The sequence below is a fragment of the Drosophila elegans genome, unplaced genomic scaffold (assembly GCF_018152505.1).
Source record: "Drosophila elegans isolate 14027-0461.03 unplaced genomic scaffold, ASM1815250v1 contig_536, whole genome shotgun sequence".
Lineage (NCBI taxonomy): Eukaryota > Metazoa > Arthropoda > Insecta > Diptera > Drosophilidae > Drosophila > Drosophila elegans.
This window is the reverse complement of record NW_024545919.1, coordinates 862,528-889,113: the sequence shown is the minus strand read 5'-3', so window position 1 is coordinate 889,113 and position 26,586 is coordinate 862,528. Positions and strand designations below refer to the sequence as shown.

Below are 26,586 nucleotides of genomic sequence, written 5' to 3'. Positions count from 1 at the left end.
TAAGTAAATCCCTGTTCTATCTGTGATTTCGGTACGTTTGAGTGGATTCCTTTAAGCACTACCCTGTAGGTCTTGTCTCTTTTAGCCGATGGTGCCGAAATTGGCAGTTAAGCGTTGTCAGTGTTTTTACAGCTACCCGCCGTTTAAATTCGGGAGACACCAAATTTGGAAGTGCGAATGCTGTAGTTTGTGGAGCCAATGCTGAGATCAAGAGATTTTTCCAACAAGACCGAATCGCTTACATTCGGTACTCAAATAGCAGGGATTTTGTTAGTTTTTGCAGATACACCATCTCCACCACGGACACCTGTATCGACATTGATAGAGTCAGCGTCATCCAGATCCTGTTCCATTTGTTCTGCTTCAGCACCCAGAATCGCAAACCGGGGGCGGAGTAACTTCTTTGCGTTTTCGGCTGACATTTCGTCCAGGAGCTTGGAACAGGCATTTCGAATTCCTTGTTTTTTTCGCCAACGAAGTTAAGTGGTGGTACTGCTAATTGCCACCATGGGGCTGATGATCGTTGTTCGACCGGGCGTACCAGCTATACCTCTCATCTTCTCAAATTTAGATGACTCCTCCATAACTAAAACCTGAATATTAAATTGCAAATCTCTGACAGACAGACAACCATGGCAACAGTGACAAGAATATACTATATAAAGTTAATATGGTTACACACTCATCTAACTTTAAACATATTTCCTTTTAACGTTTAACATTCTCAACTCTACGAATAACGGGTATAAATAAAAACGATCTGAAAAGATTCAAGACTCTAGCTACTTATGACACTACATTTTTTGCCTCATTTATTGGCGGATTCATTGAAGCTGAGAGACAGAGACAACTATATGGATGCTGCTTTAAATTTTTTTGGTAATAAGTTCACGGTCACACTGCCTTTTTAACGTTAAATTCAAACTTTATTGCTTTGTTTATAATATTGTGTTTATCCCACTAATTTAAAAGTTTAAAGTTTTTCAATTGTTTACTTTAACTGGTAAAAAATATTTCGTATACATTCAAGCCTCGCTTTTTCATTCCGGTTTTGTCGTTAACTCCAATCAATGAGCTCATTGATGTATCGGCCCCGGTGGTATTTCTTCGAATTTTATTTTTCTACCAAAATCCGGTTCATATTTTTACTATCGGGTATCGGTTCTGACAATTTTCATCATTCATTGCTCATTGGAATCGTCATAGGTTGTCTTGCTAGCACTTACGTAAAATCGTATAGTTAAAACAATAAATGAGCAATGAATGAGGCCAACAATGCAGTGTCATACCTAATAATCGGCATAGAACCGTATTTTCAGTAAGACAAAAATTATGGCAACAATAGGGTATAGTAAACATTTTGATCAAACTCATGAGATAGGTTCGAAATACTATACAAAACAAGAAATTAAGCTCAAATTGAAAAAAAACAGCGAAATTGAACAATTTTGCCCTTTACTATGACAGCTGAAAATGTATCTGTCTAAAAATAAAACTGAACTTACAAGCTGAAACATACGGACAGATAGGCACACGGACATAGCTATATCAACTCGTCTAAGTTATGCTGATAAAAATAATACATTTTCATCACTGCGTTGCAAACTCTTAGCTGAAATTAATATACCCTTTTCAGGGGTATTAAAATTTTTTTTTGTACTACCTACAAAAGTTAAGAGTTTTGGTAAAGTTTCCTAAATACTGCTGGAATAAAGAGGGGCACTTTTGCGTACGGACGGATGAACGGAATAAAGGACGGACGAAGAGACGGATAGACTGACATGGCTAGATAGACTCTCCTGGTGATGCTGATCAGGAACATATCATATTTTTTAATATTTAAACTAAAAAAAATTTTGTTTTACAACCCTGTTATAGGGTATTTCCACAGAGATCTATCCACCTTCCACCATCCGTTGAAAGGATGGTCCATAAGGTTTTGCCGTTACAAAAACTTCCGCCGTTAAAATTTGACGGACTTTGACGAACAAATTTATGCGATGTTTAGCCGATGTTTCTGCGGTCCAACCCTCTTTCCACGCAGTCCATCCCTGAAAAGCCGTTGGAATTTTCAACAAATGTGAAACTCCGGTTTCCACAGAGCACATCAACCTTCTACCTTCCAATTTCAGTTGATCTTAACAGCTGTAGCTCTTCAAAACATAAACAAAGATGGTTGACGCATCCCACACAGATCGAAATGAAAAAGCTCTTCAGCAAGCATGCCGCATGCCTCTTGTTGCGCAGTCAGCTATATTTTCGTTGATGCCAACTGGAAATAGAACACCCAGCGGGTCAAAGGAACTTATCAAATCCGACAGCACTTGCCGAATGGTGTTGTTTGAATTTGTTAAACGGCAAACCTTGAATCATAAAGATTCTTTTTCTGGATCCCTAAGAATGTCAAGCGCCTTTTCTGATGAATTGAATCCTTTGCCTAGAGAGTTGAGACTCATTTTGATAACGAACGAGCACTTCCTCTGTGTATGCTCCTGTCAGTACGTCGTCCTCATAAAAATCTTCTTTTAATAGTTTTTGCAGCAGTGTCAGTACCATGAATCGTTGGCTGAATGTGCTATATGTTACAGTGGAAAGCCTATAGTGCTTGACAGGTGTACTTACTTTTCTCTCTGATTCATTTGTCGATATATTTTGACTATATCTGCAGAAAAAAACGAATTCGAACATTCTAAAGCGTATACAAATCGAGAATAAGTTACTGGTTCCAATGTGTCATTCAAGGAATTTAATATTGTTAAATTAGCCGTCATACTACCCCCAAGTTTTGGGTGAACACTGGATGATATGGCAAGTAACAAGTAAAAATTTGGCTTTTTGTCAATATCTTCTGGCATGTGACCTAAATTAAGATAGTCACGCTTAAAGTGCACATGCTGTGAGTGCAGTCCGCGATTCTGCTTTAGGCCTCGTTCTACATCCTTGAATCTTGCGAGTGCTTACTGTAGTGTATCCGAAAACTGCTCGTTGGGGTTTTTGAACCGTAGTTCGACGATGTAACGCCCCTTTGAGTGCCGAGTTTGTGTTTTCAAAAGGTGTTGTTTAACTTCGTCGTCATTTAGTTTCTGATGAAATTCATGGTTGACATCTTCCAGCTCCCAAAAGCGTTTAATGCGTCAATGTTACAAACCGTAATCATTGTTGTTGTAATGTAGACAAAAAGGTTCCCAAACAATAAATGATAATTATAAGTATATTCTTTATTTTTTCACAGTTAGTAGAGTCTCAGAGTCTGGGAGCTGCGCTGCCCGAAAAGCAATATGTAAGTCTATGTTCACATTAGGCTAATAAGGGCGAGGGCTCGAGATAAGGTGTCTATTAGTGCATCTAATGTAAATTTCGTCAATCAATGGGAATATGCTAACACTCGCAATTTACTTAACCACTGACAACTTAAGTTTATGGTTGGGACTTTGTGTTTATGTAATTACACTGTAAAAGATAAAGGACTCGTTCAGTAGTCTTTAAGTCGCTACAATGTTATACTATGTTAATACTACATCTCCTTCCTCTTGAAAAATATCGTAATGTATGTAATGTATATTTTAATTAGAGCCCTGCATGAGTGCATTTAAGCTGTTGCAATTACAGAATAAATGAATTTGAATGCCCAGTTCTATGAATATGAAATTCAATACAACAAGAACTCAGTTAAATGAATTTATTGTTTGGGGTATATAAGTTTGAAATTTCTGGGCACACTACGATTTATATAAATTGAATATACTCATGCAGGGCATGATCTTCACATCAAACAAATTTCAACATACAAATTGACTGATATAAAATGTTGTGACTAAAAATAAATAAGCAATAAGCTTAATAAAAAAACTTATCTAAATGTTTCCATTCGGTATTTTGCCTACACACGCATTTTTTATCTCATTGTATCAAAATGTATTTATTTAGTCAATTGCTTACTCATAACATAATTTGTTATTTTGTATGTTGAAAGTGCGTTCGTCACGACTATTCAACCTCATGCTACGTCACAAAGTTGCCTTTACCCGTCCGTTTTTAACTCCGCTTGGAGTGGCGCCAAAGCATCAATCAGTGAGGATGTGATTAAAAATCATTAAAAATGGTTTGACCCTTTATGTGCTGCAATCCGCTGAACATTAAAAACCACAAGAGTGTTAGACATGGAAACGTTTTTTTGTCAGAGAAATGGAATCCAATATTTCGGAATTTCACTGGGCTCTACATGTGCCAGCCATGCCGCGCGAAAAACTAGGTGCTCTTCCCGAACAATTTAAAACCAATTTTAAGTTATCAAGAAGAAAACGAGAAAGAAATTAAACATACAGATACCGATTTAACTTGGAATGATGTCAAGTAAAACACAAGTAGAAAATGTGAAGCCCGATTCTGCCAAATAAGTGGACCACAGGGAAAACCAGCACGTCGCCTTGCGTCGGAAAATTATCTGGTTTAACTAATAAAAATGATATAGATCTTGATGTGGGATTTGAATCAGGCGGGCTTTCATCACGGAAGACAGAAAGTGGGTTGACTTATGTCATAACACCTTATTAGTTCGCCATTTAAAATGGCTTATAGTTTACTCGATACTTTAAGACCGTCGAAACCTGCGCAAGTAAGCGAGGAGTCGACTCATAGCATTGAAAGAGAAAATACCGATTTTGTAAAACTAATTTAAGCACTCTTATGTTAAACTAATTTCAATAAAAACAATATAACTGTGAATCTTACGATTCCTAAAACTTGGGCCTCGTCCAGGATTGACCCCAACATAAAGTGCAACATAATTAAGCGCGATAGATGTTGGCGAACAGTGTATGTCGAACATTGCGAAATATTGTGTTGTAGCAAGCCAAAACAGTAAAGGATCTTAAGAAGCAGATCGAAGTATATAAGAAGGTCCGCAGCACATACAAGATACCTTACAAAACTAAGCAGAAAAAAGTAGCCGAGCATTTCGTGGGTAAGTGCTTTAAGTGCCCTGATCCGTTCCACATGAAGAAATATTGCTAGAAAAAGGCAAGAATAATTGCTTTCGTTGTGGGCAGTCAGATCATGGAGCTGCACAAACAAAGTCGAGGTCGAGCTGTAGTCTGACGAGGTCAAACAGGAGAGCAACCAAAAAGCGAGTTCACAGCTTCTGGTCTGAACTAAAAACAATTAAGCATTCCTTCGTTGACACGGGTGCACATCTGTGCCTGATTCGCAGAAACTTGGCAGCGAAATTCTTACCGGAAAAATGTTTGACGAGATTTGGCCAAAGCTGACTTTTGGAAGCATCGAACTACCCGTCGAGATAGAAAATAAGCAAATGATAGTGGAGTTCACGTTGTTCTGGATGAAGACATGGGCTTCGATACTATACTTGGTAGAACTTTTCTTGAGATAGTGGATATGAAAGAAAAGCTAACCAGTTACGAAAAGGATTTCTAACAGGGGTTTAAGGCATGTGTGCAGCACAGTTGACAGTATCCGATCAATCAGAAGCTTGGGGTTCAAGGGTAAGTTGATGAAAATATTCCTGAACAAACCAACCGTATATCATCATTCGCGTCGTTTACCATCTTGTGACAAAAACAGTTGACGAGCAAGTTAAGTAGTGGCTTGCTGATAAAATTATCCAACCCAGCTACTCTGATAATGCATCTTCGGTAGTTTTTGTGTCTAAGATAAACGAAAATAAGCGATTGTGCTGTGACTACCGAAAGCTCAATGAAAAGATAATTTAGGACAGTTTCCCGACGGCTCATATGGAGACTGTGCTCGACAAGCTGCAGGAGTGCAAGATGTTCACCACTTTGGATCTCACAAACGGATTCTTCCACGTTCCAATCGAACCAGGCTCTCGAAAATACACATATATTATGACGCATCAATTTGAGAAAGTGCCAAGTATTGAACAAAAAAGTACAGTTCGTAGGGTACATCATTCATAGTGGAACCATTATTTCAGCACATGAAAAGATTCAAACTGTAAAAGAATTTTCTATACCAGGTATAGGTATTCAGCGTTTCCTTGGCCTGGTTTCATGTTTCAGAAAGTTTACAAACGGGTTCGCATCCATTGCCAGAACTTTGTCGGATCTACTGAGAGGGGATTCAATGTATACCTTTCTGCAAAAAGGACGCAAGATCTCATATTTCATATATTTCATATTTCATACGCAAATTTAAAGAGAAAACGGTGCGAATCGGCGGAGGTTGCATTTGATGCATAATCGCAAATGCTAAACCGGGCAAGCAAGAGGAATTTCTGACTGACACTCATAAAGGAAATTTATCCTTCATAGTAGCGTACCATATCCATCACGTCCAAGCGCTACAATCACATTCTTTTCGAAGTATTTTTGGATCGATCCAACCAGTAGAACTGGTGTCGGCGATGTATTGAACTGCCTTGAAAAGTAAGGTGTACATTTTGGAAATCCTTGCCGCATTGTGCCAGATAGAGGTACTGATTTTACTTTTTCCGCATTCAAAGAGTGTTACAAGTCCCACAACATACAGCATTTACTAATAGATACAGATGTACCATGCGGGGAATAGGCAGGTAGAATGAATACATAACCTAGTTGTAATGCTTGCAAAGTTAAGTCACGAAAGTCCAGTCGTCTAGAAAAAGTATGTCGGACAACTGCACCAGATTATTAACAGCACTGAGCCGAGGAGCACAAATATCTCGAATTTCAAGCTTTTGACCGATTATAAATTATTAAATATCAACGATTACGTTCACTTAATGGATAAGTTCCGACAGGTAGTTTTAACAGATTATATACTAAATCAGCAACTGCAATTTTTAGTCTTCAAAAGTTTGACACGAACAAAGTTTTTTAAAATGTCTTTATTTTAAATACAACAAAAAGCTATTGCTAATTTTAATTAATTAATTTTAATTTTGTTCAAAATAGGACGACTATATCATATAGCTTCCATGGAAATAAAAATAATCAATAACATAATCAAAATAAAAAAAAAGTAAATAACAAAAAATAATTCTCCATTTAAATTTTTTTTTAAAATTCTTTTTGACTTATTAATGATTTCATAGCTCAGAATTACGCTTTTAATGTTATTCAAATCGGAAAACGATATCATATAGCTGCCATATGAACGATCGAATAACTGAGCTGATAATCATCATAGCTTCAATGTTTTTAAACATAAACGCAAATAAATCAAACTTAAATATGTTCAAGAATTTTTCCTTTTTTGCAATACCTGGAAGGGTATATAAGCTTCGGCTTATCCCTCTGAAAAACTTTAATTTTTGTTTGTCGTCCACTGAGATTCCAACTTTGACCCTCCGCACAAGAATTAGGCTACAACCCATGCGCTCATATAGAGCACTAGCTGTCCAACGAGGAACTACTTGTCGCAACCCAACTTAAAGTTCATTACTGCATTATATTTTTAGAATTCTGTAATAAACTAAATTTGAGGTAACAGTTACCTACAAATTTGCCACAACATAACCTTAAAAGTTGAAATATAGGCCTAGTTTTATTATTTCTTTAATTGAAGTCCATAATTTGGTAATTAAGATAACGGAATACATAAAATGTAATCGGCTACAAGTTAAATTAAAAGAAATTTACAAATAACAAATATTATTAGAAAAATAAACATCTACATTAAAATACTATACAATTCTTTAAAATAAGATAGTTTATAGCTGTTAGTCTTTAGTCATTAATGTTTTTATTTAATTTTTTCATATTATAATGAACAGTGCCTTAACAATCAGCATATGCTTGTAGCGCTGGGCTAAATATTAAATAATTTAAATTAAATTTAGTTTAAATATTTAAGCTAAAAATATGGGTTTTTATGTAATATGACCCAATGGCAATTCCTTGTGCGGTGGCGTTTACTGAAACACACACCAGGCATAAGTTAAATCGTTTAACTACATCTTATCTTTGCTGATGAGTAAAAGACACACCTTTTGGACAAGCGCTTAAGTTATGTTTCCCTGAACAACTTTGGCAAATCTTACTATCGGATTGGGCTACAAAGGCCGTCAAAATAGACCTTTTCAAATCTGCCTTCACTGGTTAACGATTTTTTCCTTAGTTCCTAAACAGCTAGGCTGTTGCCTAGTTCTCCTTTCCTATTTTTTTCTTTGCGCTTCTGAAGTAGATGAAGGATCTTTTTATAGTTGGCTGTCGAAAGCTCTAAGCATTCAATAGACCTTAGCGAAGTGAATTTTATATGATGAATTTGTTCACGTCTTCCACATCATTATCTGCATCAATTAACATTAAGGTACCAACTTCTCCATTCAGAGAACTTCCCGGAAGATTCTGGAAATCGTACCTTGGGCAACATTTTTTGACGCGACACTGTCATTTGGTGACCCGACTGCCGAACAGGCGTAAGGAAACCTAATATATTTGCCTTGACTAGTCTAAGTCTCCACCAATTCTTAATCACCAAATCACTATTATCGTCGTTTTGCTGATGAATTCGGTTTTGTATTTTACAAAACTGTGAAAAATTAGCTACAATCAAACTTTATGGAACTTCCAATTTAGACGCCCACATCAAGGGACTGGTGTTCTTTACATAATTAATATTTCTCTCAACCGAAGCGCGTAAACTCACTCAAATGTTTTAAATCTCAAGCCCTTGCGAATCTTTTTTGTTACCCATGTCGAAAGCGGTCCAAAGATAACTGAGAAACACCTTGAACTCCAAAAATAATACAATGTAAAAAGTTTTGCACGTGCGTTCTTTGGTCTCTTTGTGTATGTATTAGTATGTATGACCTATCCTCTCGGCTCTACGGCTCGCAAAGTCAATGCGCCCTTTTTCCCAATTGCTCATAATAATGAAATTTCAAAAGCTAACCTTCGAGCCAAATATACAAGACAAAAACTGACTTCATGTTGTATTATGCAGCGCTGATGTATTTCAATGTTGCAATTCACACTCTGCCGTCAGCTGGCAGTCAGACGATGAGCTGTTAAAATCTGCTCATAGGGGTGTTATGAACTCCAGGCTTGATTTGAGTGCAATGATGAGTATCCCAATGGTGATAATTAGACCTTGGATTTTGCATATTTTCATATATTTTAATGCTTAATGTAGGTAGGTCCCTGTTCGGGCGCACAAATTTATACCGGTCGTGCAGCCACATAAATTGCTCCTTACGTGCATTACGTACAATTTTTAGTCGTCATGCCGTTGTGCTTGTGCTATAATAATGTTATTGGTTACTTTTTAACTAGTTTCTCGGTGATTTCTGCTATGCTTAAAATAAATGTTTCCTTTTGGTTTGGTATTTTAGTGTGATTAAAGTTGTGTAGCCTGGATGCTAACTTTCCTTTGGAAGGACCGCTCTGCTTTGTATCCTCTATTCCTTCAATGGCTGCTTTGAAGTCTGTAACTATATGTATTTAGGAGACCTTTGCAAAATACACATAACTAATTTTTTCGAATTCAAAAAACTGTACGTCATATAAAAACACCTTTTAACGAAGTAACCTACCATACTAGAAGGTAGCAAATTTTGTGACGAAAAATGATTAAACCATCGGCATGTTCTCATTTAGCCCGCTCTAGCAAAGGAATTTATTCACCCAGCGTGCCACCTGTCACAATTCCATACACCTGTCCAGTCTGTTTCTCAATATATGATATGGTTTCGGGAACATAGTGACATGATTTTCTGCCCTACAAAACGACAAGTTCTCCGAGTCCACACAGAGTTGAAAATTACCCACGTACAGATATATGGCTCAGATTTTTAAACATTCTCAAGTTTTTTTAATATTCTGTGAAAATAAACATGTTGAAAAAATAGTTAATTTTTTATAATTAATTTTCTTTGTAAACTGTTACATAACAATACCTTACATTTTAGGTGAGCGCTATGATTTCGTTATAACGGCGAATCAACCTGTTGGTGCATATTGGATCCAACTACGTGGGCTTGGTGAGTGTGGTATTCGGCGAGCTCAACAACTGGCTATTTTGCGGTACGCTCGTGGCCCTTATCAACCTACTTCTGTTGCGCCAACATACGATGTTGGAATACCGCAAGGTGTGGTAAGTATCATTTCGGCTAAAAATTTCACGAAAAGTATTTTTAAAAAAATATATATCAGTTTTTTAAAAAAGATTCAACAGTTAAACCAAAAATTAATTTACAATTTTTTTACTTGCTGTATAAAATCAAAACGTACAGAATGTCATCAAAGCAACATACACACCAACAAAGTCGATTCATTATGTTAACATAGGATTTTCTTAGCAATCAATACCACTTTTAAAATTAGTAGTTTATTCTGCGCGATTTAAGGGGGTAACACCAATACGAGTCTAAAGCCCGTTGAAAAGCGGGGTAAGTTGGCAACTTGGTAGGACGAGGCTTTAGCGTAAAAGCATGTTTCACCAGTGAGCCAATCTGGATTATGAGCGTTAAAATAACTATGATACTCAGCCCGATCAATGGGGATACAACCCATACGCAGGTAGAACCAGGAATAGAATGACCTTTTTTCGGTGCTTTTAAAGAAAAACTAAAATAACTCAACAAATAATCAAGTTGTTAAAACTTATCGAGATTGCGAGGGAACAAGTTAATTTTAAGCTTTGTAATACAGTGCCAAAAACTATCGTTCCCAAACATTTGCGACAATGATTAAACTGTTAAACCAAAAAATTTCCGATTTCCAGTATTTTTAAATCGACACCAATGGCAATATTAGTAAATAGTTCTTACTTACAATAACAATAATTGTACAGAACAAGAAGAAACGTTATAGTCGAGCTGCCAGACTATAAAATATCCGTTACTCAGGCAATATAACAGAGTCCCCATCTGCCAGAAAACTTAAATTTATGCTCATAACTTCTAGAATAAGTCCGGTTTGGTAAGTTGTTTTATAAGCGATAGATAGTAACCCAATTAAACGTATACAGCTTTATAACTCTACAATGCCACATGCCGTGACAGCTTTTCGCGATTTGTGGGAGTTGGGCGAGGCCACAATTTAAATTAAACAAGCCTTTAATCTTCGTGTCAAATCTAGCTTTTGTAGTTTCCATCTCCATCTAGACATTAATATGAACGCGCAGTTAGACAGACAGACGGACATGCCTAGATCAGCTGGGCTATTGATCCTGATCAAGAATATATATACTTTATAGGTTCGGAAACTCTTCCTTCCACCTGGTACAAATTGTCAATAAGTACAATATATACCTTTCCCCTACGAGTAACGGAGAGTGTCTTTTAAAAACCTTAATTTGCAATTAAAATAATGTTACTTATGTTTTTTTTTTGTTTTTATGTCTACTTAATTTTTTGACCAGACGGTCGTCACTATGTATAAATCTTTCCTAAAAAGGTTTCTCTATATTGCAAGTAATATATTAGTCTGAACGAGCCGGATCAGACGACTATATTATGTATTACTAGAACAGTAAAAAAATATTTTTAAAAAATATAACTTCGTTATTTTTATGCTTATACGAATGTTCAGATGTATGCCAAAACACATCTAGTTATAAAAAAAATTGGATATTCAAATCATCATCGCTGACATAGGAACGGACGAAAAATTCCGCGCAAAATCCTCGCAATCTTATTGTTTTTTATCAGAAACGTATAAAAGTCAAATTTAATCATTGTTTGGTGTTATTATACCCTTGCAGAGGGTATTATAAGTTCAGCCAGAAGTTTGCAAAACAGTGAAGGACACATTTCCGACCCTACAAGTTTATATATTCTTGATCACTATCTCTAGAAAAGTCGATCTAGCCATGCCCGTCTGTCTGTCCGTCCGTCCGCTCGTCCGTCCGACCGTTTCCTCGCAAACTAGTCTCTCAGTTTTAAAGCTTATGAAACTTTCACAAAAGTTGCAGGTAGTATATATATATATATATATATACTATAAGACGACTATATCATATAATTCCCATAGAAACAATCGGGGAAAAACGCAACCAAGTTATAACTTTTCTCTTTCTTAATGTTTTTAGTTCTTCGACATTTATTAATTGTTAGTTATTTAGGAATGACGGACAAAATATGATTCAAATCGGAGGGCTATATGATATGATGAGCTATAAGAATCTTATAGAAATGAACAAAATATTAAAAAAAAATAATTTACGGTTTAATTATTCAGAATTACGCATTTAATTCGTAACAGAGAAGAAGTGTTAAGGTACCAAAAAATTGTACATAGGTAAAATTATCCAGTAACACCCCAACACTGCTTCTACATAACTTTTTGAGATATTTGATATTAATTTATGCTAAAACAAGAAAAGAAGCGAACTTCGGAAAACTAAAGTTTATTTACATTTGCAGCTATTAGAAAATTGAAATATTCTTCAGAACTTATTTCTTTGGCAGCGTTTTAGCCGTTTTATTGTTATTTTTTTTTATTTTTTATTTTAATAAAATGGAAAGTTTTATTTTAAATTATCAAAACATTACTATGTCAAAAAAAATTTTTTTAAATAGGTTAATAATAGAAAAGTTATATTTTTTTCATTTGTTTTTTTTTTGATGGTTTTCATGTTGGGCGATTTTAATATAATTTAAACCGTAATTCTGGAAATTTTAACCATTCCTATTTCTCGAAGAACTAAAAAAAACTATAAAAACAAATATTCACAGTGGTGGCGATCTAAACATGTCCTTATGTCTGTCCGTCCCCAGATCTAGAAGCCAGAAATAACCTATGTTCTAAACTCAGACAACATCATCAACAACATCAACTAAAGCACATAAGCAAATTTTTGATTTTTTGAAAATTTTAAGCGCTGCTTGCTCTTAGCTTGTAGTATTGAACATGCAGTTCAGCAGATGGCGCCTCCTTTAGCTCGAATGCTTTCTTGGGGCATATTTATTTTGAAACTGGTTAACTGAGTAACGGGCATCTATTGTCCAATAAAAACGTTTCGATATTTTCCTTTAATTTTTGGCAAAACAAAACAACCAATTAAATTAACCGCGGACTTGTTCAACAAATATTGCTATTATCACTTAAGCTTGGGCAAAAAAGTACCCAAACATTAAATATATAAAGAAAAAAAATATAAGCTAAATTTGTCAATACCATATTACAAAATATAAAGGTTTCTAGATTTTGCATCGAATAATTTGTTGCTACCCATTAAAACAGCCACAGAAAATGAATAGAACGTGAAAAGAACTTCCCTAACAATAAAATTAATAGCAACGCATAACTTAAACAGTTTTGACTCAAGATATCGAAGGAGGAGGGGAGGGTTCTAGACCCAGACAATGACATCTAAGGGAAATTGACCATACTTGATCAGTCGGGAGTCCAACTTACCTTTGATGGATGAAATGGTGGCCACCACTTCCTGATACACTTATTCTTGTTAGATTCCCTCAAAACATGAATATTTTTTGCGCTCCTTGTATGTCGTCTAGCTTTTCGGTGCACAGATCAAAAAAATAAATTTCATCATTTCAAATTTCATAAGTTGCAGATGTACTTTAAAAAAACGAATGTTAACATAATATAATTGATTGGTGTCGTGTTTATTCTCTTTAACCAACGAGTTAAAGAATGTACTCTAATCGTTACAAATTCCGTCTGTCTGGCGGCCATTCGTCTGTTTAAACGATTTCAGAAACTTAAATAGCAAAACAGTTTTTTATATTGTGTGCTCAAATTTATTAGAAGCGATTGCTACTCGCACTTTGACGTCCGAAAAAATCTGACAGTTTTTAGCACGGTTAGCTCTAATCCCAACTGAAAAGCCCTCGAAAATTATAATAAATAAATATATTATAATTATATAATGTAATTGAGAGACAGAGTTATGGATTATTGTGGAGGAGAGTAGTCGGGGGCTCCTGATTCGTTTTGGTTTTATCAGTGAGAAAATAGGAATGAAAAAGACTGTTTTTGTAATTTTTTGCTAAAATGTGGTTGGAAAGATTTATGTGACATCCGAAAAGTATTAAACCATTTTTTAGTCCGACCATTTTTAAAAAGCTAACTATTTATTGTGGGTTTTGCATATAAATATAAGGACTTATTTTAAACAGCACATGTAGGCTTTAAATTCTGGTTCTAAACTTGGTGTAAGAACGATTTTAAAAAGGTAAACGGCTTTAGAATTACTTTTCTGATCACTTTGTACATACCAATCAATCCGTACACCCCGCAACAGTGATGTTTGACGAAATACATATTCTAATAACTATATTAATATATTGTGTAAGCTAATCTGTATTTTTCTAAATCCCAATATGTACATTATCACTACAACCCAAATCACATAAACTTTGTTTGATCGCACCTGTAAATAAAAAACACAAAATATGATTTTGTTTTACGACCGACAAAAACGTACTGAAATATAAAAAAGGTCATGAATCCTTTGGACGCCCAATGCAACCGTCAACGGAACGATGCCATTTGCGTGAGCCAACTAAAAAACGCTCTTGAGATTGATCGTGGTATTTTGTCAGAGAAGCCAGATGTTAAGATTTTCCTACCATTCCGTTTCTTTGTATATCGAGCTGAAGATCTTTTCCAACCGAACACGTATAACAGATTTTTAGGTATGTAATGTAAAGCAGTTTTTATATTAAATCGTTGATCCAAAATATTGCAGTGGCACCCACCGGCGACCATGTAATTTCACTTATCGATGAAATTTCGTACCTTTCGGCACCAGCGCCACTGACATCCCAGTATAATGATATTAATCCAGAACAATTTTGTAATGGAGACAATCGTCCTGCGGATTGTGGACCAAACTGTATGTGCACTCATAAAATTGACATCCCACTTAATGCAATTGTGGAAGTAGTTTTAGTTGATGAAGGTAAGAATTGTTTTCTATTTGTTATTACATGCATAGATCAGTAAACTCTAGTTATACGTGTTGGCCTCATTTATTGACGGATTCATTGAATACAGGAAGAGACAACTATTTATTTTAACGTTTAAAAATTTTCAGTTTTTACCTTTATATGCTAAAAATTATTTCTTAGCAGTGTTTGTATTTTACATATGCTTTGTTAGCGCCCACCATAACTTTTTTTAGGCCATTGTACTATTATTTTCTAGCTACTACGGTTATTTTTTTATTTATATACGAAAGAAAAATTAATCATTTGTCAGGCTGCCTAGTCGTAAAAATATATATGTTTTTGTTTTTCTCGGATATTTTCCTTATTTAAAATGAAAAAAGATTTTAAAATGTTTTTAAAAATCATTAAATTAGCCTCGTTATTTTAGTCCGTTTTGACGGAAACTCCAATGAATGGGCAAAATTTTATGTGCGTCAAATTAGCGTCGGTTAGTAAGCGTCGGTCGAGGAACGGTGGAATCTGGAACACTGGGCTTTAAATTAAAATTTAAAAAATGTTTAATTAAACCACTTAATCAAACAAAATTAAATGCAGATTTTAAGTACTATTTCAAAAAATATATATAAAATATGAAATATACATTCGAGATTGCTTATAATTTTAATTTGTATAGAGAACCGTACAAATTAACGAAATTATCCATTGTATCGAATTTTCGCTCCCAAAACATCGAAAGTAAATGGGATTACCATTGATAGTTTTCCAGCTCTACTTGACTATCAGAATCCAACTCTCTAGCTCTATTAAGTAGAGCTGCGAAAAAATCGATGTCAAGATCGACACTATCGATTCTTTTGGTTTCGGGGAAATATCGATTTGGTTTTGAAGTAATCGATGTTTTTTTTTAAACATATGTATGTTATTGTTTTTCCCAGGCTTCATTATTCCGTACAGAAAATCCGAAAACGGTCGACAGACCATTTTTTGCTAAGAAAAACATCAGAGCCTTTAAAATGTAATTCTTGATATTTTTACGTTATGAAAAGCCGAAAATGGTTGACAGATTAACTTTAGACAGGGATTTATTTCAGTCAGAAGGTTGTAACGCAGTGAAGGAGACATTTCCGACCCTATGAAGTATATATATTCTTCATCAGCATCACCAGATCTAGCCATGTCCGTCTGACCGTACGTTTCTATGCAAACTAGTCTCTCACTTTTAAAGCTACATATCTGAGTGAAACTTTCCCAAAAGTTGTCTTTCTATTGCAGGTAGTATATAGTATATAGTATATAGTATATTATAACTTTGCTGTTTTACAATTATTTTTTTGTTCTTCGATATATAGTAATGGTTAAATACTTCAGAATTACGGTTGAAATTTCATCACTACTCTAGCATAAAGCTCCCATAAAAACAAAAGAATTATTAAAAAAAATTAAATTAAAAAAAAATTAACTTTACTATTTTGTAATTTTTTTTTAATTCGTTTTGATTTAGTAATAATTTGATAGTTTAGAAATATTTTAAGAGTAATTATCTTATGAACTGATCCAGTATGTTGTACAGAAAAATATAAATTTAAAATGGTTAATTCAATAAATATTATCAGCCTTTTAAAGGAACTCTAATATTTGCAAATATGTCAATTTCGATTTAAGCACCGCAACCAATATCCCATTTTTTATAAAATTGCTTTTTATTTAAGAAAAAAACTTGTCACTTGTCCCCTGATTTTGTATATCTCTGCAAAGGGTATTATTATTTCAGTCAGAAGTTTGAAGGAGACATTTCCGACCTTATAAAGTACATTTATTCTTGATCAGCATCTCTAGGAGAGTTTATCTATCCGTGTTTCTCTGTCCGTCCGTCAGTCCGACTGTCTAGAAAACTCACTTTTAAAGCTATCTTCTTGAAACTTTCCTAAAATATGTCTTCCTTTTGAAGGTAGTACATAAGTCGGAACGAGCTCTATCGAACGACTATAGCATAAAGCTTCCGTATAAAAAACCGGAAAAATAGTTGAAAGAAGAAAAGAAATTCTTTGGCAAGCCGAAGTTCATATAACCTAGCAGTTTTTGCAAAAACTAAATATTCTTGAAAACATTACGGTTGAAATTTCATCACTACTCTAGCATAAAGCTCCCATAAAAACAAAAGAATTATAAAAAAAAATTAAATTAAAAAAAAATTAACTTTACTATTTTGTAATTTTTTTTTAATTCTTTTTGATTTAGTAATAATTTGATAGTTTAGAAATAGGCTTTTTATTTTATTAAAATAGGAAAACGAAATCATATGGCTGCCATAGGAACTATCGAATTATTAAGGTGCAGATCATCATATTTTTAATGTTTTCAAGAATTTTTGCAATATATGAACTTTGGCTTGCCGAAGTTTGCTTCCTTTTTTTATGTTTTGAAGGAATATTAACTGGATCTCAACTTTCTTTATAAAGTATGCAAAATATTTTATCATAACTTTTTTCAATTTAAATAATTAAATCGAATTTTTTCATTAAAAGATCGAAAAGAATCGATGCACAGACAATCGATTTTTTCGCAGCTCTACTAATTATTACCAATATCAATAAGTTCATACGGACGTACCCCGTATCAACGTATTAACTGATGGGTCTTCAAGCTAAAAGTCCTTTAGTTGTAAGTAAGTTAAGCCAGAGAGAACCACTTTGTGACAGTTGGTGAAAAGTACATAACAAACATACATCTCTAAAAATTATATCTAAAATTAAAAATTGTACTCAATAATTTTTCTTTATGCAGTTCAACAGCCTAACTTGTCGCACCCTTTCCATTTGCACGGATACGGGTTTAGCGTCATTGGTATTGGTCGATCACCGGATTCGTCCGTGAAGAAGATTAATTTAAAGCACGCATTAGACCTAGATAGGCGTGGACTATTACACCGACAGTATAACTTGCCACCGACTAAGGATACGATTGCAGTACCTAATAATGGATATGTTGTGCTACGTTTTAGAGCTGACAATCCGGGTAATAATAAATGTTATAAATTTATTTGTTCTATATACCTTATTAAACGTTTACTTTTTTTAGGATTCTGGCTCTTCCACTGTCATTTTCTATTCCACATTGTTATTGGTATGAATTTGATTTTGCAGGTTGGCACTAACGCTGATCTACCACCCGTGCCACCAGGTTTCCCAACATGTGGCGACCACACTCCACCCATACCAATAAACTAAAACAAAACTGTGCGACAAACCCCACAAATGAAGCGCATGGCAAAAAAACGATCAACAGAATTTCTAAGGAATTAAAAAGACCAACATACCGATTGAACAGTTTGTAAAAAGCTTAATCAATCACAATATATTTACCAAGATTGTATATATTTATGTAAAAATAGCACAAAGCACAGTTTCCCTTTCAGTAGTAAGAACACTGCCAACCTCCAATTGTATATTAATGACAACATTCTAAGGAGTATTTACCCTTTCCCTTAACGTTAACACCCAGGAGCGTACTATCAAATGTATATACCTAATAATATGTGTGTATTTGTAGAAACTGAAAACACAATACATTTATTTATTTCATAAAAAACTCAATACTATCACACTATAATGTTAAAATGACTGCAAGCAACCGATCACTCTTATTACATTTTCTGCAAACTAATTCGAGCTGGCTATATCGCAAACTTTGTAAACTCCGTTTATTTACAGTTTGAATGTGTTCAAATAAAAATTTAAAGATCAAAGTTGTGTACAAAATGGTTAAACAAAATATTCCGAAAGCAATAATCAATGTTACTCAAACATTAAAAACATATGTTTGTCTCAACTATAATGCCTTAGTTTTTAGAATCAGAGCTATTCAAATGTATTCATATTTACCATTTAAACAAAAAATAAAAAATATCTGTTTTAGTATTTACAAAAAAAATTTTAAGAGTAATTATCTTATGAACTGATCCAGTATGTTGTACAGAAAAATATAAATTTAAAATGGTTAATTCAATAAATATTATCAGCCTTTTAAAGGAACTCTAATATTTGCAAATATGTCAATTTCGATTTAAGCACCGCAACCAATATCCCATTTTTTATAAAATTGCTTTTTATTTAAGAAAAAAACTTGTCACTTGTCCCCTGATTTTGTATATCTCTGCAAAGGGTATTATTATTTCAGTCAGAAGTTTGAAGGAGACATTTCCGACCTTATAAAGTACATTTATTCTTGATCAGCATCTCTAGGAGAGTTTATCTATCCGTGTTTCTCTGTCCGTCCGTCAGTCCGACTGACTAGAAAACTCACTTGTAAAGCTATCTTCTTGAAACTTTCCTAAAATATGTCTTCCTTTTGAAGGTAGTACATAAGTCGGAACGAGCTCTATCGAACGACTATAGCATAAAGCTTCCGTATGAAAAACCGGAAAAATAGTTGAAAGAAGAAAAGAAAATCTTTGGCAAGCCGAAGTTCATATAACCTAGCAGTTTTTGCAAAAACTAAATATTCTTGAAAACATTAAAAATATGATATATACGCAATACATATACGCAAGATGTTTAAAAATGAGAAATGTTTTGATGAGATATGATGATTTGCAGCTTAATTATTCGATAGATCCTATGGCAGCTATATGATATAATTTTCCGATTTTAATAAAATTAAAAGCGTAATTCCGATTTGTCAAATTATTAATAAGTCAAGAAGAATTAAAAAAAAATGACAAAATAGAAAAGTACATAAAAGAAAAAAATTGTTATACATATTTTTATAGTTTCCATGGGAGCTCTATGATATAGTCGTCCGATTTTAATGAAATTTAAATTTGCTATAGTCGCCCGATCCGGCTCGTTCCGACTTATGTACTACCTGCAATAGAAAGACAACTTTTGGTCAAGATAACTTTAAAACTGAGAGACTAGTTTGCGTAGAAACGGACGGTCAGACGGACATGGCTAGATCGACTCTCCTAGTGATGCTGATCAAGAATATATACACATTATAGGGTCGGAAATGTCTCCTTCACTGCGTTGCAATATTCTGACTGAAATTATAATACCCTCTGCAAGGGTATACAAATGATAACTAGCTATTTTTATAATATTTTTAAGTCTTTCGAAATATAGTAATAATTTATTATTACAGAACTACAGTTTAAATTTGATTGAAATGGTACGACTATATCATATCTAAAAAAAAGCAACTCTTGACGAGATAAAGTTGACGTCATGATCGGACCTTCAACTCCAAAAACTTATAATATTAAATTTTGTGACGATTATTTTATATTTTACCAGAAAAAAATTATTTTTATTTTATTCAATTTTTTTTTTGTAATCGGTACGCTGCTTTGAATTGGTTAAGTTATAAGTCTGATTTTGTTTTTAAGTAGCCCTTGAAATACCTTTTTAACGATATATATCACGTAACTTTAGCTTAAGCCGTTTGGAAGATGTGGACGTGTGAAAATGAGTTTTTATCCGTTTTCCCGCTAAACTTGCGGGCTTTCCAAAAAGTGGTATAACAAAAGTTTTTCAGGACCCTAAAACATCGCTTTGATACGCACATTACAGCAATGCTGTATTTGTCTTGTTTATTGAATATATTTTTATCGGAGTATCGGATTGAGATAATTGTGGTGTCGTTGGACGCGTATTTCATGCCAAAATACAACCACGCCATAAAAATAATACTTTTTGGTCCACCGGCCCCAACAGCTTTAGTGAAATACAAAATGTCTTTTGCACATTCATCCGCATTTATCCACAACCAAATGACTTTCTAAAACTCTTATAAAAGCGAGCCTTTTGATTGCTATATCCTTTTTTAAGATCGGACTGTTCTTAGCTGACTTCTTGCGCACGCTTACTTGTGCTCGACGTCACTACTTGTACATGTACTGAGTACCATAGTGATAGCTCCCATGTAAACAACCGAAATATTTCATAATAAATTTTGAAAAAAATTGGAAATCCTCTATTTTTGATCGTTTTGGATCATTACTAGCCTAATAATACAGATTTACGCTTTTAATTTTATTCATATCGGAGTTTTCCTGCATGTATTGTTAAATAGCAGATATCATAGGAACGAACAAATAAATGAACTGAAAATAACATAATATAAATCGAAATTAAGAGGTTTTAAAAATTATTTAACATTGCCAATAGCTACAGGGGTATATAATCTTCGGCTTGCCGAAGTTTCCTTCCCTTTTTGTTTTTTGTTCATTTTATTATTCCTATACTTCCGTATGTTTTACTTTAAAGAAATCCTAAATTTGTTAAAATTTTTTGAAACTAAAAAATAGGACGTAACTTCAACTTTTTGAATACGTATTCGTGGTGACAAAATATTGCGAAAGCTGGAGCAGGTTTGTATTTTCGAGATTAGGTTTTTTACTTGCTAAATTAATTTCGTGTTAAACATAATTCAGAAATTTTATTCAACAAAATAGAGTACTATCAGGTGGATAAATTTGCATGCATTTGTTAACGGTTAATAAAGGTATAATATTTGATTTTAATATTTATTCCAAAATTGTTTATAATTTTCAAATGTACATATACTTACATATTAAATAAATAATAAAGCAAATACATATTAATACATGTTAAATGATTTATATAAATATTCATATATCAAAAGCTTAACTAAACTTAAAACTTCACGGACGATATACCTACCAGCACCTGGTAAAAGCTAATTAACCTTGATATTTAAACTCGAAAACTCTTTATGAATATGTATGTATGTCTGCATGTATAATTCCACAATAAATTAACCAAAATGTTCAATTGTGTTAATTTTATGGTTCTGGTTTAAGCAAACTTTAAATTGAATTTGTCATATATATTTCATACTCGCACTTAATAAGAATAACGCTATTTAAGTATGCACGGTTTTTCCCTTAATTTTATGTTATTCTATCCAATAAAAATATGTGTGATTCTAAATTATTGTGCCGTATTCACAGATTCTCAACCCTTTGGATGCCATTTGTGATCGTAAAAGGTCAGATGCAGTTTGCGTTTCTAATTTAAAGAATGCGAAAAAGATCGACAAAGGCGTTTTGGTTGAGCGCCCTGATGTGAAAATCTTCTTACCTTTCAGATTTTATGTGTACGAGCCAAAAACTTTATTTATACCAAATACTTACAACCGATTTTTAGGTATGTGCATTTAAATTGGTGACGAAAACATTAATCTTTTCAGTAACTAACATTTCCTTTTTATATATGCACTCGTATATAATTGCTTAATGGATATTAACCCCACTACGACACTATCAACATATTCCTCTACTTATAGTTGTGCCTAGTGGAGATCATCTGACATCTTTGGTCGATGAAATATCATACATATCGCCACCGGCACCGCCCCTATCACAAAGCGAAGACATACCGCCCGAATACTTCTGCAACGGAGACAATCGACCGCCGAACTGTGGTCCAAACTGTGAATGCACACACATGGTTGACATACCTCTTGGAGCTATTGTTGAAGTTGTGTTGGTCGATGAAGTCCAGCAAGTGAATCTTAGCCATCCATTTCATTTGCATGGAACAGCCTTCTATGTGGTAGGACTGGGTCGTTCGCCGGATAAGTCAATAAAAAAAATAAACTTAAAGCATGCTCTCGAGTTGGACCAAATGGGCATGCTTGAGCGTGATTTTTCTAAGCCACCTCTTAAAGATACAATAGCCGTCCCCAACAATGGCTATGTTGTTATGAGGTTTCGGGCAGATAATCCAGGCTATTGGCTTTTCCATTGTCACTTCCTTTTTCATATTGTCATAGGCATGAACCTCATATTTCATATCGGAACACCAGCTGACCTACCACCAGTTCCCCCGCGGTTTCCTAAATGTGGTGACCATGTTCCGCCGGTGACGTGGTTCTAGTCCGCGTGGTTTTTAAACCGTAGCATAACTTTAAGTTTAGTTTTTATTATTTATTAACAATTTGCTTAGCTTAACTAATTTTAATCATCAACAAATTTTGTGTCTTCTAAATGTATTTAAATTTAAGAAATTATTTCATTCTCGTAGATCCCATAAGTTTTGACACAAAAACCATTTTATATGGAAAACATTTGTTTTGAGAGAAATTTTACTAGCTTTTAAGGAATAAAGTATACAATTCAATAATTGTACCCTTAAACTCCCAAACAGAACATTCTTAAAAACAGAAACTAATAAGCAATAACAATTAATAACAAATCTATTATAATCATATTGATAATTTCCAATTTATAGTTGCTTCAGACGCTGATCATCTTATATCTCTTATCGATGAGGTATCATACATATCGCCACCTTCCCCGATGCTGTCACAGTATAAAGACATACCCCAAGACCATTACTGTAATGGGGACAATCGACCAGTAGATTGTGGCGAAAACTGTCAATGTACTCATAAAATCGATATACCTCTTAACGCAATAGTCGAGGTTGTGCTTGTGGATGAAGTGCAACAGATTAATATCAGCCACCCCTTTCATTTACACGGTACTTCTTTTTATGTCCTAGGACTTGGACGCTCCCCGGATACGCACATAAAACGTATGAATTTAAAGCATGCTCTTGACCTTGACCAACGCGGACTGTTGGAAAGACAGTACCTTAAACCATCCCTAAAGGATACTGTTGCTGTACCAAATAATGGATATGCTGTTTTACGCTTTCGAGCTGACAATCCTGGATTTTGGCTCTTTCACTGTCATTTCCAATACCATATTGTTATAGGCATGAACTTGGTGTTTCAAATAGGTACAACTAATGATTTGCCTCCTATACCACCAAATTTTCCACGTTGTGGAAACCATCTACCCCCCATAATAACAGATAGCGTATTCTAGCAGAATTTGTCTGACGCTGGGATGCTGTTTTTATGACCACTTTAGTTGTAATGTGTTTTATAAATCAAAATATATAAAAGAAAGCTCAGAGACAATACCTTGTAATGCCTATGTAAGTTTTTCAATCAATAAAATCTATTTTTAAAGTAAATCTGTTGTCATCAATTGTGTTTTACAAAGCGGTGATGGTTTTCAGATTCGATTTTTGATTTGAATACATTTTTGGGACTATATAATATCCAAAGCTTAAGATAAATAATGTTTATTAATGGATTAAACGTGTTTTCCCCTAAAATAAATGAATTTTTGTATTGATAATATAGCTGTTACAAAGCAGATTTAATACATTTTGTGCGACAACTTTAAAAATGAATAGCAACAATCACATATATTAAAAATTAAATATTCAAAATGCCACCCTTTAGTTTAGAAATAGAAATTAAACGCACGATAGGTTCAATTGAAACTATTTCTTGATTTTATTAACTGTGCTCGGAGTTGCAGCGATTTTTTATAACTGACTTGCCGAAAGCTTGACTTTAAATGTTTCGCTGTAGCTCAGCTGAATAGATACCGCGACAAATTTAGCGAGATAAAAAAGACGAAGAACAATAAACACGCAAAGCTGTATAACAGCTCTGCGTGTGCAGCGCACACCTATGAGCATTTGACTAGGTGCTGGCGGTCTGCTCTAAACATACTCTCCCCGTTGGAAGAGGCACGGTTCCAACCAAAGGGGATTCGATGGGCAGAGCGGCTAGTTTGGTGACGGCCCTTTTGGTAAGACCTGTAGCTGTCCGGACCACAGCGACTCTGACGACGCCGTCCTTTCCGGGTATGACTTCATGGATTCATCCAAGCTGCCATTTCATCGGTGGAAGGTTTTCCTCCTGAAGCAATACAACAAGACCGATTTCGATGTTTTGATCCGCCATTTGCTTCGTTCTCGCAACAGGGACAAATACTCTCTGCTCCAGCTTTGTGTTATTCTGCTGTATTCTGTGTTATTCTGCTGCATTTGCAAACTGCTTAACCGGCCTTCGCGAAGATGAGCGACGTCAGGCTCAGGAAACCTTGTGTAGCTGGAATCTTTTAGGAAATGCGTTGGCGTTAGCACCTCAAAATTTTCAGCGTTTTCTGAAATTGGACAAAGCGGACGGGAGTTAAGAATGGCAGAAATTTCATATGCAAAAGTTCTCAATTCATCTGTTGGAACATGATGTCAAGCCATAGCTTTCGTCATTTCCTGGATTTTTGCGATTCTTTTAGACACAAAAACGTTGAAATCCCTCGAAAGTTGCCGAATCCAAGCCAACACAACAGACCAGCAGTGAAAGGTGGAATCAAACCCTATGGTTTCCTTAACGTTTACGATAAGCTCAGCCAATAAACACGCTGCTGAAAGTTCTAATATTGGTATTGTTAAAGCTTTTAAGGGAGCTACTCTAGACTTGGCGCAGAGTAGATGGGCTTCAGGGTTTCCATTGGCCTCCGACCGCAAATATAACGCGTGCCATAAGCTGCTGTGCTAGCATCACAGAATCCGTGCATCTCGACGGAAGCCTGCGATTGCATTACGAATCGTGGAAATTGTAGGTTCTGGACGATCGACAACTGAGAGGTCAAATCCCCCTGTGACGAAAGGAGGGGCTATGGCAGTGTGTCATCCCAGTCCATGTTAGTGTTCCATAGCATTTGCAAAAAAATTTTGGATTTTGTAACAATGGGTGCTATTAAAGCAAGCTGATCATAAAATTTCGAAATTGTTGACAGCACAATCCGTTTTGTTGCTCGTTGACTTGATAAAATTTGCGAAAAGTTAAAGAGAAGATTATCGGAAGATGGATCCCAGACCAACCCCAAAGCTTTGGCGATATCTGATGCGTCGTGAAATTAAATCAGACTCTCCTTCGAGAGCGCTTGCTTCATTCGAACACCATTTTCGGATCGGAAAGTGGCCCCGCGCCAGTAGCTCCTTTACCTGATGACGAATTTCCTTCACCTCTGCAACTGAATTGCCACCAGAGATTAGATCGTCCACATAGAAATCTCTACAAACGATTTTTGCTCTAACTGGAAATGATTCCTCTTCATCATAGGAGAGCTGATGCATGGCTTTTATAGCCAAGAAGGCAGACGACTTGGTTCCATAAGTTACCGTGTTATGTTTATAAACACTCAATTTATCTGTGGAGCTCTCTCACCAAATGATTCATTGCAAAAAGTCATCACTGTACGAAACACGAACGCAGCGGTACATCTTGCAGATGTCTCCACAAAGATCTACTTTAAAAAATCTAAACCGAAGCAAAATATTAATGATTTTTTGCTAAATTGTTGGTCCGGCTAGAAGCAAGTCGTTTAGAGCTATCCAAGATGTAGTTTTCGCATAACCATCAAAGACGACACGAAGTTTAGTGGTAGTGCTCTCAAGCTTTGAACAGAATGGTGAGGCAAGAAAAATTGTGACACCGCTGGATCCCTTAATGCGAGAGACACGTGGCCTAAGTTGAGGTACTCCTGTAGAAATGCCGAATACTGCGCTTATTTTCATAGTTAATTTTAGAAGTAAGGGCTTTCTTAAATTTTCGGCAGTGATATATATATATGTATATATATATATTTTTTGTTTATGAGAATTTAATTGGCACTAATATTTTAGTTTTTAATAATTTGAAATAGAGATAAAACAACTCACACAGCTGGTTCCTCGGCGGACGATCGATCTTCCGACGCAGGCAGGCTGGAAAAGAAATCCAGGCATTTCTGCTTTGACATGGTTATTATTTTATAAAACATTTTCTAATTAATCTTTTTTTTCTTGAATCAACACGAATTTAAGAAAACTTTTGCAGGGAGATAGGAACCGCAAATTAACCGCGCACTAGATGAATCATAACTTAATTTAAATCTT

The 26,586-nt window shown here is 34.8% G+C and overlaps 1 protein-coding gene across 5 annotated transcripts in view; it reads left to right on the top strand.

The window, feature by feature from the left end:
• The window catches only part of LOC108140390 (laccase-5), a 65,219-nt gene extending 41,396 nt beyond the window's left edge, over positions 1 to 23,823 (top strand). The window contains exons 4-8 of one of the 5 annotated variants that reach the window (XM_017263101.2): positions 9,869 to 10,053; positions 14,368 to 14,563; positions 14,617 to 14,829; positions 17,603 to 17,833; positions 17,897 to 18,849. In XM_017263101.2, the coding sequence (XP_017118590.1) occupies positions 9,869 to 10,053; positions 14,368 to 14,563; positions 14,617 to 14,829; positions 17,603 to 17,833; positions 17,897 to 18,045 (974 nt within the window). In that variant the 3' untranslated portion in view covers positions 18,046 to 18,849. Of the gene's footprint in view, positions 1 to 9,868; positions 10,054 to 14,367; positions 14,564 to 14,616; positions 14,830 to 17,602; positions 17,834 to 17,896; positions 18,850 to 21,788; positions 21,985 to 22,123; positions 22,782 to 23,070 lie in introns of those variants that run through there. The other 4 variants (XM_017263134.2, XM_017263126.2, XM_017263118.2 and 1 more) reach the window with 4 other exon arrangements.
• The last annotated feature ends 2,763 nt before the right edge of the window (positions 23,824 to 26,586 follow it).